Here is a 10,948-nt window from a genome sequence, read left to right as displayed (position 1 = left end):
GGTACTCCCTCCTAGAGGGGACATGGGATAAGCCATAAAACATGGAAACAAAGAGCTACAGGATCAGCAAAAAGAGCCACATTTCCATCCCACTGCTCATTCATCTCAGTTCTAAAACCAAGCCCCCCAAGGCTCTCATTAAAGGACTCTTTTCATCCTGGTTTTGGTAGGGGAAGGGGGATGAGCACAACTTGGCTGCTTCATTCCAAGGCACTGCCCCAAATTCTGGGATGGCTGGCAGCACTGTTCCTCAGTGACTGAAGCAGTTAGCCCCTTGCTGGAAATGCAAAATTAACTGCAGCCTAAATCTGGACAGCTTTGCTTGGACCAGTGCCAAGGTGCCTCATTTCTGTGACTAAATAATGCCAAATGAATCATTTCCTTAAAGAAACCCCCCAACCTGGACTTTCAGGGACTTGCAAAAATAATAAGTACACTTGTCTTCTATACCCAGCAAACATTTTGCTCTAGAGTAGAATGAAAAGGGAGAAGCTGAGTACAACCACTGGCAATTATTTGGGATATTTTTTATACTTTTAAGCCCAGATATTCTGCTGCAAAAATTGAAATCACTTATTTCCATCTCTCAGTGAGCTTTGCTGGGGTCCAGTAAGTGCCTTTCAGCACATGTTGTTGTTCCTAATGAACCCAATAAAACACCATGCATGGCAGAGCAAGAAATTAACTTTACAAGAGCCAGGAGGATACAGGTTTAATTTCTCTTGATTCAGCAGAACAACAATAATCCTGGATAACAATATGCCACAGTCTTGAGGAAGAGAAAGCTCAGCTCTGATGTTCAGCCTGCCCCAGACCACTTTGCTATCACACTGACTATCCAACATCCAAAGCCAGAGCACCCTGAGCTCAGCAGGGAAAAACAAACCAGGATCAAGTGGTTTTCCTTCGAGGAGTCAATTCCCTGGAGGTGGAGATGGAAGATGACTGAGCCAGGGTTTTCTTTGGGCTGCTGTGGAGCAGTGGACTGGACTTGGCTCCTCTTCACCCAAGCTCTGTGTTCCCAAGGGTTATTTCAGCCAGATCCACTTGTCCCCAACGTCAGCGTTGTAACCCTGCTTGTACTTGCGCCCAGGGAGCTGCAAAAGCAGAGAGCTCAGTCACAAACATTTGCCACTCCCCACAGAGGCTTTGAAGTGCCTCGTGGTACCTGCAGCACATGAGACATGTTTTTACATCATCATCATCCTAATAAAACTTACAGAAAAAGCAGTGCTGAGCTGTGCAGCTGAAGGGGGGACCCACAAAAACCACTTTGCCCACAATAAATGGGGCCACTAATCTCACATATTCCACCTGGATTCATCCAGCTCCTCCCCAGTTTAAGACAGGCTCCTCTCACTGCAGCAGAGGAATCAAACCAGTCAGTAGAACCTCATTCCAAAATAGGCACACACATTACTGAATACATGAAATACTTCATGCATGAGATACTGAGTTAATTATGACATTAAATTAAACCGTTCAAATGGCATTGCAGATTTAGCCTTCAAGAGCTGAACTCAACTTCATTAAGGCAAAAGCGGTATCTGACTCTCTCCATAGGCAAAGCCAGAAACCACTATTGGGAGGAAAACCCCAAAGTTTTTGAACCTTCTACCCAAATTTCAGTGGTACCTGGGCCCCAAGCAACAACCCCCGAGTCCCAGTGTTGAGGCAGCTCCCTCTGGTAAGTGCTGAGCACGACGACCTGGAATGCCAGAGATGGTTTGATCCCAGCTCCAAAAGCAGAGGATCTATCTCCAGAACCTGCATTCCTCCCTCCAGGAATGAAAAGAGACAGAACACACATTCACCTCTGAGCTCCAGCACTGGACTGGAGAAGCAAACCCCCACAAACCAAGCAAATTAGTTCTGTGAGAAAGCCTGAAGCAAGCAGAGATGCTGTAACCAAACTCTGCCTTTAAAAATAAGCTATCTGCTGGCAGCTCTTGCAATAATTAAGCACAGATCATCTGCTCTGTCTCTACACAAACACTGGTTTCACACAGGACCCCTGACTTGCCCTGATAATTTTTCCTTTCCAAGAAAACCTGTAAGAATATCCTCTTGCAGAGAGCTACCCCTGCAGAGAGAAGCAAGACCCAATCCTGATAAAATCTATGCTCATTCCACAAAACCCCAGCTATTTAATCAAAAATGAAGCCTGTTGTTTTGAGGAAGTGTGTTTTTTTACTTGGAGATCAAAAAGTAAGACACTTCTTTCCCTAAAAGTCAAGCTAAGAGGAGACTTCACCTCCTTACTGAGACATTCCCCACCCTGCCTTATCCCAAGCATTTGTGATCAGTTTTTCTGAGGTTTTCAAATTAAATGTCTTGTCTAAATATCAGCAAAACCCACACAGTCCTGTTGAGAGTTCCCCTGCTGAGCAAAGAGGACATGGGAGATGAAAATCCCTGATTACAGTCCCTGCCCCTCGGGTTTCCAGCAGTGAGCCAGGAGGACACCAGACCTGCTGTGCCCAGCCTGGGACACAAACACAGCTCTCCCCGGTCCTCTCCAGGCACCACATAATTGGCCCTTTGATACTTGAAGAGATTCCCAGATAACTAGATTATTAAAGCAACAGGAGATCTCTGGGAAAAGACAGTTTACAGTTTTGTTTCTGGGTAAATCTGCCCTCTTTAAAAAGCTCCAATATCAATCCAAACAGAATTCCAATTCATTGTCCAAAACAAATTCCCTGTTTGCCTCTGCTAAAGACATGTAAAACATCAAAGCAAATAGAAAGTATTGATCCACACCTCCATCCCTCACAGTGGGCCTTGGCAAAGGCAGGGGAGTTTGGGGATATGTCACAGCCAACCTGCCAAAATAGCCAAAAAAGGGCAAGGAGGCAGAGTAGACAAATGCCACATTACCTGGGAAGCAGGATGATGTGAACTGATGTTCTGTGCATGAAGAACACAGATGACTTCCCAAAAATGGGCTCTTCAAATCCCACATTTTACAGCTGGGATTGCAGTAAAGCAGCTGCACCCCCAGAGCAAGGTGGGTTTGTGCTGACCAGTGCAGAGAGGAATGGCAGGAACACCAGGGAGGATCTGGGGATGCCAGGCAAGGGATAAGATGTGCTGCTTCTGGGTAAGCTGGTGCTCCAAACTGCATCCAGCTGAAATGCCAGGCTTGGCCTGGCACGGAGGGCAGGGATGGGAACAGGCTGAGGCTGCTGGGGCTGCAGCCAGACTGCCCAGCCCAGAGAGAGGAAAAAGCTCTATGGAAATTGCCAGTAGCTGAGAGAACAGAAAGGGACTGAATATTCACCAAATCCCCTGGAAGTGTCCCAAGTCAGGTTGGATGGGGCTTGGAGCAACCTGGGCTGGTGGAAGGTGTCCCTGCCCATGGCAGGGGTGAAACGAGAAGGGCTTTGAGGTCCCTTCCCACCTAACCCATTCCATGATTCTCCAACAACAGAGACCCCAGCAGACAATCCCAAGGGCTCCCCCACAGCCCTGCAGCAGGAGAGAAGGCTGAGCTCACAGAAATCCTCTACTTGTTTAAATCACAGACCATTCTGAGCTGGAAGGGACCCACAAATATCATCGAGTCCAACTCTTAAGTCAATGGCCCACAGAGGGGATTGAACCCATGACCTTGGCATTGTTACATCCAAGTTTTAACCAACTGAGCTAATCACCAGGGCACTGCCAAGGAACAGCTTTTTCCACTTGGTGGGAATTAGTAAGACAGAGGCTGGAGCCTTGGCCTGCTGCATTGCCCTGAGCAGGACCCAGAGGCTGGCAGTGGGCATTGCTGCAGGGAGGGTGGGATACACCCACCACACAGGGCAGGAAACCCTGGAAAGCAGCTGGACTCAAGGGCAGGGCCGGGCTCCATGGCATCAAACTGCTCCACTTGAAAGGAGCACCAGCAGAAGAGATGAAAACAAGACCCTCTCATCAGTTAAATTAAGAACCTGCCACAGAAGTGTCTGTCAAAACTATAAACATGATGAAAAGCCCTATAAAGTGGTGGAAGCCGTGGAGCAGCAGCAGGCAGCTCCAGCCAGCTGTTTGTCATACAGCTCCTCCTGATAATCCCACCCCATGCACGTGCAGGTAGAGCTCTGGAGAGTTTTAACAACCTCAGGAGGTTGTTTAGAGTCTGTCTTGTTTTGCAGCGTTTCAGGAACAAAAAGAATTACCGATTTTGCCTTCTATTCCTGTGCTGCTTTGTGCTAATGGCTGGGCTGCAGCTCCAGGAGATCTATAAATAGCCTGTTTTGAGCAGCGCTGATCAAAGAGCACTTAAAGCAGAGTCATTACTCTGCGAGCTCGGGCTCATTCATCAATACCCAAAGCTCATCCTTCAGTGGCTGTTTGTAACAACCATAATAACAGCCCCTTCCATCATTGCTGTTGGCACAGGACTGCTTTCTCCAGCACAAATCCTGACTGCCAGAGGCCTGTCAGCATGGTGGGCACAGGGTTAAAAACTGAGGGAACCCAGGAAATGGAGCTTCGTATGTATTGGCTGGGTCCTGGAGGGGTTTGGCTTCTCAGCGCTCTCCACAACCACCCAAAAGGAGGTTCTAGCCAGGTGGGGGCAGTTTCTTCTGCCCAGTTACAAGAGGAAAATGGGCTCAAGTTGCGCCAGGAGAGGTTTGGGTTGGTTTTGGGAAAAGCTTCTTCCTGGAAAGGGCTGTCCAGCCCTGGCACAGCTGCCCAGGGCAGAGGTGGAGTGCCCATCCCTGGGGGGATTTCAAAGCCCTGCAGGTGTGGCAGTTGAGGACATGGGGCAGTGCTGAGCTTACAGTTGGCCTGGATGATCTCCAAGGTCTTCTCCAACCTCACTGATTCCTGTTCTAGAGCAACAGCTGGGTGTGATGCCCCCCAAACACACAAAGGGGTGTATGAGCTGGTTTCCAAAGGCCTGGCACACAGAGATGTCTGTTATGCCCCCCAAACACACAGGTAAGGGGTGTATGAGCTGGTTTCCAAAGGCCCGACACACAGAGATGTCTGTTATGCCCCCCAAGCACACAGGTAAGGGGTGTATGAGCTGGTTGCCACAGGCCTGGCACACAGGGATGTCTGTTCCAGCTTCAGTCAAACCAAATCCTTAATGCTGTGAACAGTCACTGCAGCCCAAGGAACAAGAGTACCCAAAAGCTTTACTGAATTGAGGTTAAAACAATTCCAGCCTGTTGGAATTATTCAATGAATGTTGTCCTGCCTTCATTCACTCATTAAAAAAGACAGACAATAGAAATCCTCTGGAAAGAGAAGTGTCCATGAGGAGCACAAGTTATCCACTACAGAGTGCAAATCTCCTGCAGAAAAAAGCAAGTAACAATATCCAAGTCACACCAGCACAGTTAAACATCTCAAACTGACATTATTTCACACTTCAAGATCCATGGAGATGTTACCCCTCTATTAAATTATATTTCAATTAATTTTAATTTAATAGAGCTCTGCCCTGGGGATCACATTCATCCATGGGTATGGGAATGAGAGGGGCTGGGGAAAGGGAGGGTTTGCTCCCAGAGAAAGTGTCTCCATTCACAGGGCTCAGGGACAAACTGCCAAGGAGAAATGGATTATTGTAATGCCAGTGGGATTTGACTGCCTTTTTGATTTACACAGGACTGGGGAAGGTGGGAAGAGAAATACGCCCCATGCCTATTCCCCCCTTTTTCCAGGTACCCTTCAGGAACAACTGTCATTCCCAGATTTTAGTTACTCCTCAAGTTATTCTGGCCTTACTGACACCCAGCCAGGCAACATCTTGTTACTTTAGAAAGGGCTAAAAATACTTTTGCACAGGTAAAACAGAAAAAAAGCCTTAACTTAAGCCTGTCCTAATTTATGGTGTGTCTCATTCCTTCCTGGATTCAAGAGCAGACGGGGCTGGGCATTACAGCTGTCAAACACTTCCTTTAAAATAAGAATTAAGGAAAGGAGATCTTGATCCTAAAAATCCCAAAACCTTAATCAAGCCAAGAAAAAATGGCAGGAGAGAGAAAGCAGAAGGTTGAATCAAAGACAGCAGCTATGGCAACGATCACAAACATGGAGAGCAAAGATATCCTGAGCTCCCTGTTTCTGCAGAGGCAGGAGCTGATCCTGCTGTTCATCCAGACTCAGCTTCCTGAAAGCTCAGCTATTTCTTCTGGAGTTCTAGTGGGAGAACTGTGTGTAAGAAGGAGACTCGGCACTCTCAGAGGAGTTGGGAGAGCTAAATGACTTCCTAACACTCCTTTTGCCACGAGTCCCTTCAGCCCCTGGAACCACAGCTGCCAAAAACACTCAGGGCTGCACCTCACAAGCCACTTGCACCACCTCAAACCTGGGAAAGTCTTCCCTTAATGCCTGGGACAGCTGAGCTGGTACAGCTGCTGTGCAAGGAGCCAGAATGCACCTCAGAGCAGCACCAAGGTCTGTGATCAGCTCAAGCTTTCCTCACCTCATGGGCAGCATCTCTGTATTCCAAAAGCAGTCTTCCACTAGGGAAAAAGGTGTGGGGAAAACACACTGAGAGCCCTCTCTTACCTCTCTGTGGCATAGGACAAGTGGGAATGGCTTCCCACTGCCAGAGGGCAGGGTTAGGATGGGACATTGGGAAGGAATTCCTCCCTGTGAGGGAGGGGAGGGGCTGGGATGGAATTCCCAGAGGAACTGTGGCTGCTCTATCCCTGGAGGTGTCCAAGGCCAGGTTGGAGCAACCTGGGACAGTGGAAGGTGTCCCTGCCCATGACAGGGGGTGGAATGAGATGGTCTTCAAGGTCCCTTGCAACCCAAACCATCCCATGATTCTGTGACTCCACAAATTCCAGCAACCAGCTGCACTTTGATGTGCACAGAAAAGCACAGGCACATCAAAGGAGCTGCTTTTCCCTCCCAGGAGATGCGGCAGGGCTTGCCAACAGCACTGGGAGTGTGAAGAACACACCAGCACGTTATTGAAGTACTCTGGCTCCATTAAACACAGCCATTTGTTTGCATCTGCACTGCAAACACATCTGCCTGAGTGCTCAGCTCCGTAGGGACTGCGTGCACTTGGAAGAAGGCAGAGAGATGCAGCAGTTGTTAAGGAATAAAAAAAAAGGGCAGTCAAGTCTTTACTAGCCTGACAGTTCCTAAAATAATGTTGCTTTGCTGAGGAATGAACATGCTTATCTCCCATCTCCAGATCCCAACCAAGAGGTTACTGTTCCCTTGCCAGGAGAGCATCCTCAGAAGGCTGTGAATGCCTGAGCAGAACGGCTGGACCCTGCCAGAGGACTTGATGGTGTGAGAAGGCTGCAGAAAACCACCTCCTCACACATGAAAAGAACCTTACAGAAGAAATTTAGAGGATGTACATAAAGAAAAGTGAGTTTCTAGTATTCAGAGCTGTATGTGGCCACCTCATTATTCTGTGCAAAAGCACACACACTACAATCTCAAACCCTGACAAGGGTTTCCTCCTCCTCCTCCTCGGTTGCTTCTAATGAGTATTTTGAACAAAGCTTCTGCCTGGGATTTGTAAATCCCTCAAAGCACCGTTATTAGGCAGCAGGAATTGTGTGCATGCCCCTCTGAACAGCACAGCAGCTCCCTGCTATTGGCACCACCAAGGATTTGAGAGTGGTTACACAGGGAAAAATCCCCTACGCAAATCATTGTATTTATGTGGTAAACATCATTACAGCAACTTTCAAAGCACACCTTTCCCACAAGGAAAAGTTCAAGTTCTGTAATTATCCCCTAATTAAAGTCTTTGCTTACAAGTCAGGTGAGCCTAAAACCCCTTATCTCCAAGTGCCAAAGAGGCAGCAAGAGCTTTACCAGCCCCACATGGACATGGGCAAGGCAGGGGCTTGCAGTGTCCTCTCTGCAGTCCCAAAATGGGGATGGTCCAGAAGCTTCCCCTGCCAGGTGGGTCTCCTGCTGTGTCCCAGAGTTCAAACTCAGACCTTCATTTGCTAAATGAAGTCAGAAGGAAAAACCCCAGACCTTCAAAGTTTCAACACAAAGAATTTAATCCCTAGAACATAAAACAGCAGGTGGGGCTGGCTTTGTGCTTCCCCTTCCAGGAGCTCATGGAAAACAGGAAAACTCAGCATCTTTTGCATTGTGCACCATCCCTACAGAGCCCCCTCACCATTCCTCAAGGATTACGAGTGCCTAAGATGGAAGAAAAAGACGATGAGTATTGCCTAAATTTAACAGAACACTTCCTAAATGTGCAACTCCTCCTTATTCCAAGGGACATTATCACTTTCCACAGCACTTTCCTGAATCAGGGCCTACAATCATGCCTGCAGAAGGGAGATTGTATTTTGCAATGTTTTATTTTTCTTTTTTTTTTTGCTCAGCTTCGGCTGCCAATTAACTGGCAAGGAGCAGAGCAAACCAAGAGCACAGCTCTCCCTCCCAGGTATCCACATTCCTGCTCCTGAGCATCCCTGAGCTACATCTGCAAGGCAAGTCGCAGCTTTCCCTGGCAGGCAGGTCTTTGATGAGCCAGGCCATTCTCAGTCTCTTGCCAGCACAAAGAGAGACGTGCTGTTGTGCAGCCAGAGAAGAAAAAGCTTTCAGAAGCGTTACCCCTGGTTCTCAGCACACAGCTCCGAGGTCACACCTTGCTGTGTGTCAGGCAGCCTCAGTAATTCCCAGCTCCACTGCAAAGAGACAGCTCAGCCCCCAAAACCCCTCTCATCTCGGGGAAGAAAGACACTGTCAGGGCATTGTGTGCCACAGACAAGTCATGCAGCAGAGCCTTCTCAGATCTGTGCTGCACAGCCACGGGCTGCTCTTGGAGTGAGGGACTCCAAAATCCTTGGGCTGAGCTTGAGGCTTTGGATTTAAAAACGTGATAGCACAGAAGATGAAATTCTGAGAGCAATTTCTCTGCTGGACCAGGATGTTTTCAGACCCATAAAATAACCTCAGCTGCTTTAACCTTTAGCTTTAGCCCCTTTTACAAGCTGGAAAGGTCACATCTCAAATGAGGCAGAACAGGGTGAGCCCAGGAGCCTCTTCACTGCAGTTAGCTGAGGAGGAACAGATTATGTGGAATATTCTGCCTACTCCAGGAGAAAACATTGGTGGTTCAGAGTTTCCAAACAAGTCCATAAATCTGTACCTTACATTTTCATTTCAGTAATAGACTGTATATACTAACAGGAAGAGAAAAATGACAGTGTTTTGATTATGCAAATAATGGTTTCTAAGAATTTAGATTGTATATTCCTCCCTTTGTCTTCAGCAATTGCTTGGAAAATAAAACGATGCAGTGGCATAGAAGAGATTTCAACCCAACTGGAAAACAGATTACAACTTGTAACTTCAGCCTGGCCAATAATTATTAATTCCCACCAGCTCCACAGCCTGTCTAATGAGCATTTTCAATAGCTGTGCCCTGGGAAAGCCGTGCCAGGTAACCCAGCACAGGCAGCACCAGGGCAGGGGGCTCAGAGGGATGGGAGCCCCTGTCTCCAGACCCAGCAAGGCAGGAGCTAATTCCAGCCCTGTGTGGGAGCCTGCAGGAGGTGCAGCAGAGTGTGGGGCCACACCAGGCTCTGGCTGGGTGCCCACAGGCAGAAACACACTATTTAAAGCACCAACAGTTTGCTGCAGCGATGCAACATTCCTTCCTGCTCCAAAGAAACACCTCCTCCCGCAGCACTGGGAAAGAAGGCGCCGCAGGTTTCCAAGTCTTGTGGTTGACTCAGTGGATTATCTCAGAGGTCAGAGACTAATCAGGGCAGGAGAAACAAAACCAAATGAAAACCCCTTATCCTTTAGTCCACATCTAAAGACCAAAAAAAAATTAAGAAATCAAGAAAATCAGCTTATGAAACGAACCATTTGCTTTGTTATTCTTCTTCGGGGAAAGTGAGACTTCAAAAAGGGGGGATTTGGGCAAAATCCTGACTTTGCTCTTAGGGATGTGCACCCTTGTGCAGGAGAGTGGCAGGCAGGCTGTGCCCAGGGCAGGGCGAGTGTCCCGGGGGTAGAATCATAGAATGGATTGGGTTGGAAAAGACCTCCGAGATCATCAAGTCCAACCACTGGGCCAACTCCAGTCCCTTTACCAGATCATGGCACTCAGTGCCACGGCCAAGCTCAGTTGAAAAACCTCCAGGGATGGGGAATCCACCTCCTCTCTGAGCAGCCCACTCCAGTGCCTGATTACTCTCTCTGGAAAGAAGTTTTTCCTGCTCTCCAACTTCAATTTCCCCTGGCAGAGCTTGAGCCCATCGTGCCCCCTTGTCCTATTGCTGAGTGCCTGGGAGAAGAGACCAACCCCCACCTGGCCAGAACTTCCCTTCAGGCAGTTCTAGACAGTGCTGAGGTCACCTCTGAGCCTCCTCTTCTCCAGGCTAAACACCCCCAGCTCCCTCAGCCTCTCCCCACAGCACTTGTGCTCCAGTCCCTTCTCCAGCCTCGTTGCTCTTCTCTGGCCCCGCTCTCCCCCAGCTCACTCACCGCTCGGTACTCGTAGTAGATCTTGTCAAACTCGATGCCGCCAATGGTGATCTCTGGAATGAAGCGAGGGATGGCTGCAAAGTCCAGCAGTGCATCTTTGTCCTGAACACTGCAAGGAAGGAGGAAAAGCAACAGGAGCAGTTAGTTCACAGCCTGGATTTTGGCTAAATACTGTTGTCCATCCCTAGAAGTGTCCAAAGCCAGGCTGGACAGGGCTTGGAGCAACCTGGGATAGTGGAAGGTGTCCCTGCTGGAACCTGGTGAACTTCAATGTTCCAAACTGTCCTGGAATTCTATGAATAAAGAACTACTTTGCTGTTAAATAACCCTTCCAAAGGTTTTGGCTATTTTCCAGTTGTGACAAACCCTTATCCTTTTCCTCACACATACACACTGTGTTTTTCCCCCCTCATCCTTGCCTCCAGTTTGCTTCTGCCCCAACTTCTCCACTCCTTCCTCCATGTTTTTCCTCCTTGATGCCCCATCATTCCTGAGAGCCTTTTCCACGAGG

General features: G+C 48.3%; 1 protein-coding gene across 2 annotated transcripts in view; it reads right to left on the bottom strand.

Moving 5' to 3' along the window:
- Positions 1 to 697: 697 nt before the first annotated feature.
- The window catches only part of NDUFA10 (NADH:ubiquinone oxidoreductase subunit A10), a 30,163-nt gene continuing 19,912 nt past the window's right edge, over positions 698 to 10,948 (bottom strand). For both annotated transcript variants that reach the window (XM_071562377.1, XM_071562378.1), the window contains exons 9-10: positions 10,438 to 10,546; positions 698 to 1,097 (exon numbers count right to left, since the gene is read on the bottom strand). In XM_071562377.1, the coding sequence (XP_071418478.1) occupies positions 1,029 to 1,097; positions 10,438 to 10,546 (178 nt within the window). In that variant the 3' untranslated portion in view covers positions 698 to 1,028. The remainder of the gene's footprint in view (positions 1,098 to 10,437; positions 10,547 to 10,948) is intronic.

The sequence above is a fragment of the Pithys albifrons genome, chromosome 8, assembly GCF_047495875.1.
Source record: "Pithys albifrons albifrons isolate INPA30051 chromosome 8, PitAlb_v1, whole genome shotgun sequence".
Taxonomy (NCBI): domain Eukaryota; kingdom Metazoa; phylum Chordata; class Aves; order Passeriformes; family Thamnophilidae; genus Pithys; species Pithys albifrons.
The sequence above is the reverse complement of the archived record's forward strand: the minus strand, read 5'-3'. Positions and strand labels throughout refer to the sequence as shown.